This window comes from Penaeus chinensis, chromosome 38 (assembly GCF_019202785.1).
Source record: "Penaeus chinensis breed Huanghai No. 1 chromosome 38, ASM1920278v2, whole genome shotgun sequence".
NCBI lineage: Eukaryota > Metazoa > Arthropoda > Malacostraca > Decapoda > Penaeidae > Penaeus > Penaeus chinensis.
The window spans coordinates 20,783,302-20,785,801 of record NC_061856.1 but is presented as its reverse complement, the minus strand read 5'-3'; the positions used below and the strand labels follow the sequence as shown (position 1 = coordinate 20,785,801).

Below are 2,500 nucleotides of genomic sequence, written 5' to 3'. Positions count from 1 at the left end.
CAGCTGTAAAGATATAAGAAGATTAGGGACCATACATAATTTAACACTCCTTATTGTAATCTTAAACTGAGTTCCTTATCACACAATACAGATGATTTATAGGAATTTACCTACAATTCTATGTATATCTTATGTATACAACTGTCCAAGATTGGATACTATGATCTCCACACTTTTGCCAAGACCAGCAAACAATGATTTTTTGGCAACTATGCTTGGAATGGTTCCTTAGTACTTTGTAAATTTTCACTGAAATCTAGTAAAGGCATGCTTTGCCTTGTAAGTGTCAAAAGCACTGGAGGCCATAGCATGGGAATTTCAAATACTCTACCCTAAACCATATAAACTTGCTATGAAGAAAATAGCTTCAAACAACAATGATGTCATGCTGCACCTCCATAACTGGCAAAAGCTAAGAAATTTATATCATGTATATACTGAAATGATAAAACTTGTAATATTATTGTTCTATTATTCACAAGCTCTATTTTACTATAAAATGGGTCTGTTTAATGATCTTCCAAACACCCATAAGAACTAAATTATTTACACCCAATAACTCTGGCTCACAAGTTGCTTGTTCTGTAAGAAATGCATGCATGATAATATGGAATATCACCAAACGTTTTCAGTTTCAAGGATAAATGTTCCACTCGCCTGGTTCCAAACACCACAGAATGCAACTATGCTATATGGCATGATATCTTTTCCCCCATCCATTCATTGAGTACGAAATATCACAGCGAACTTGGAAATTCTTAGTTCATGTTTACCGGGAATCTTTTAAACAATGCATTACTCCTTACTACATGAACTTGAACAATTCAACAAATAACAAGGTCTAAACCATACTTGTTACAAATTTTACAATAAATTATACCGACTCTTTTCGTGTTAACATTTATTCGGTTTCCATTAACCATTCATAGCGAGTCAATCCCCAGCTTTGCCTCAAGGTGGAGTGTCGTCCTACCTCTCCCTCGGGGGCTGACGGCCGGAAGTCACGGTTACCGGATGTCAAGAACCGTGTCGGGTACCTCCGCCATTCCCAAACTAGACTCTAGATACAAAACAATGACGCCAATAGTCAAAGACAATTGCAATTTGCTTACATACCGAGACCCATGCGTCTCTTGAATTTTTTGAGGACCTTCATTTTCTTGAATATTGGGCCCGCTGTATAACAAGTGACAGTGGGTTCAACAGCGTACTCTTCAATACATAGGGCAGGCATCACAGTGGTTACTAACGACCACAAAATGTGTCGACCATTCAGCCTTCTTTTAACACGACACTCAAACAGCCGTGCTGTGCATGCACTTTCTCTGATAGTTCTCTTTCTTTGGTAAAATTCACTTCCAGGCACTGCTCTAGCTATTGTCCTGATGATGTGTTCACTGGTTGAATCATCTATACAATTCCATACTATTAAGACACGAATCCACACGATCCTCTCGTAAATCTAAACGAGAGTCAGGAGAATACGAGTGAGAGCGTACACCCTCACGTTCCGCTGTATGACTAGAGACTGCCGATGGCTGGGGGTAATGGCTAGAAGGCAGCTGCGTCCGTCCGTCCCCCCCCATTCCTCCCTCCCTCCCTCCCTCCCTCCGTGCCTTTCCCTTCCCTTCACTCTCCTCGCGTTGGCGGAAGGGGACGCGTGGGGGTACAACGTTGACGGAAACAGACCTTACCAATACATTAGTTGATTTTCCTTTTTCACTCATTTGATGAGACTCCATTAGACAGTACTTCAATAATATGAATTGCATGTAGCACGTTTGGAAAATTCATAAACAATGATCTGATTAGCTTAAATAGATACGATGGTTATTCCGTAAACTGATTAAGTAACCTCCGTGACATTTTAATTCATGTAAGGCCATATAAAATTTGATGCGAAAGATCTGAGTTTAGTAAGATAGTAAAACCAAATCCTAATTTGCTTTCATAATTCACGATCATCCCATGGCAACACCGGAAAACTGGATGGTTGGAAGGGGCGAGCGGTGATGGAGGAAGGGGGGGGGGGGAGGAATGCGGGCTGAGAGGGGGAGAAGTGGGGGGGCGAAGGACAGATGTTCGACGCACGAGCCGACCGACTCTTACTCTGTCATGTTTCAGCAATTTTCTTTTTCGCCTGCTCCTTTCTTTATCATATACAATTTTGCCATTTATATAACATTCAGATTATGATTAATGGCATGTACATAATATGAATATATTGATGATCAGAAGGGTTTTCATTTTATGTAAATATACCATGTGGCAGAGTTGTCGGTTGGAAGACGATTTATTTAGCACTATTATTTATATTTATACCAGAATAATAGTGATGCCCTGGCAATATATCCAGGGCTATTCTCATTGATAATATAGTGTCGAACTTTGGATTGTGCTTTTAATAAAAATTAACACAAACATACAGAAACGTCAACATTTGGCGGGTGCTCCGCGCGTGTCCCACGGTTGGATGGGCATACTCGATGTTGCCACAGTT

At 40.4% G+C, this 2,500-nt stretch overlaps 1 protein-coding gene across 2 annotated transcripts in view; it reads right to left on the bottom strand.

Annotated features, from left to right (window-relative positions):
- The window catches only part of LOC125046009 (protein neuralized-like), a 48,564-nt gene that overhangs the window by 11,355 nt on the left and 34,709 nt on the right, over positions 1 to 2,500 (bottom strand). Inside the window, exons 1-2 of one of the 2 annotated variants that reach the window (XM_047643595.1) lie at positions 1,117 to 1,562; positions 1 to 3 (exon numbers count right to left, since the gene is read on the bottom strand). The exon at positions 1 to 3 is cut by the window's left edge and continues 1,269 nt beyond it. In XM_047643595.1, coding sequence (XP_047499551.1) covers positions 1 to 3; positions 1,117 to 1,234 — 121 coding nt within the window. In that variant the 5' untranslated portion in view covers positions 1,235 to 1,562. Of the gene's footprint in view, positions 4 to 1,116; positions 1,563 to 2,500 lie in introns of those variants that run through there. The other variant, XM_047643596.1, reaches the window with a different exon arrangement.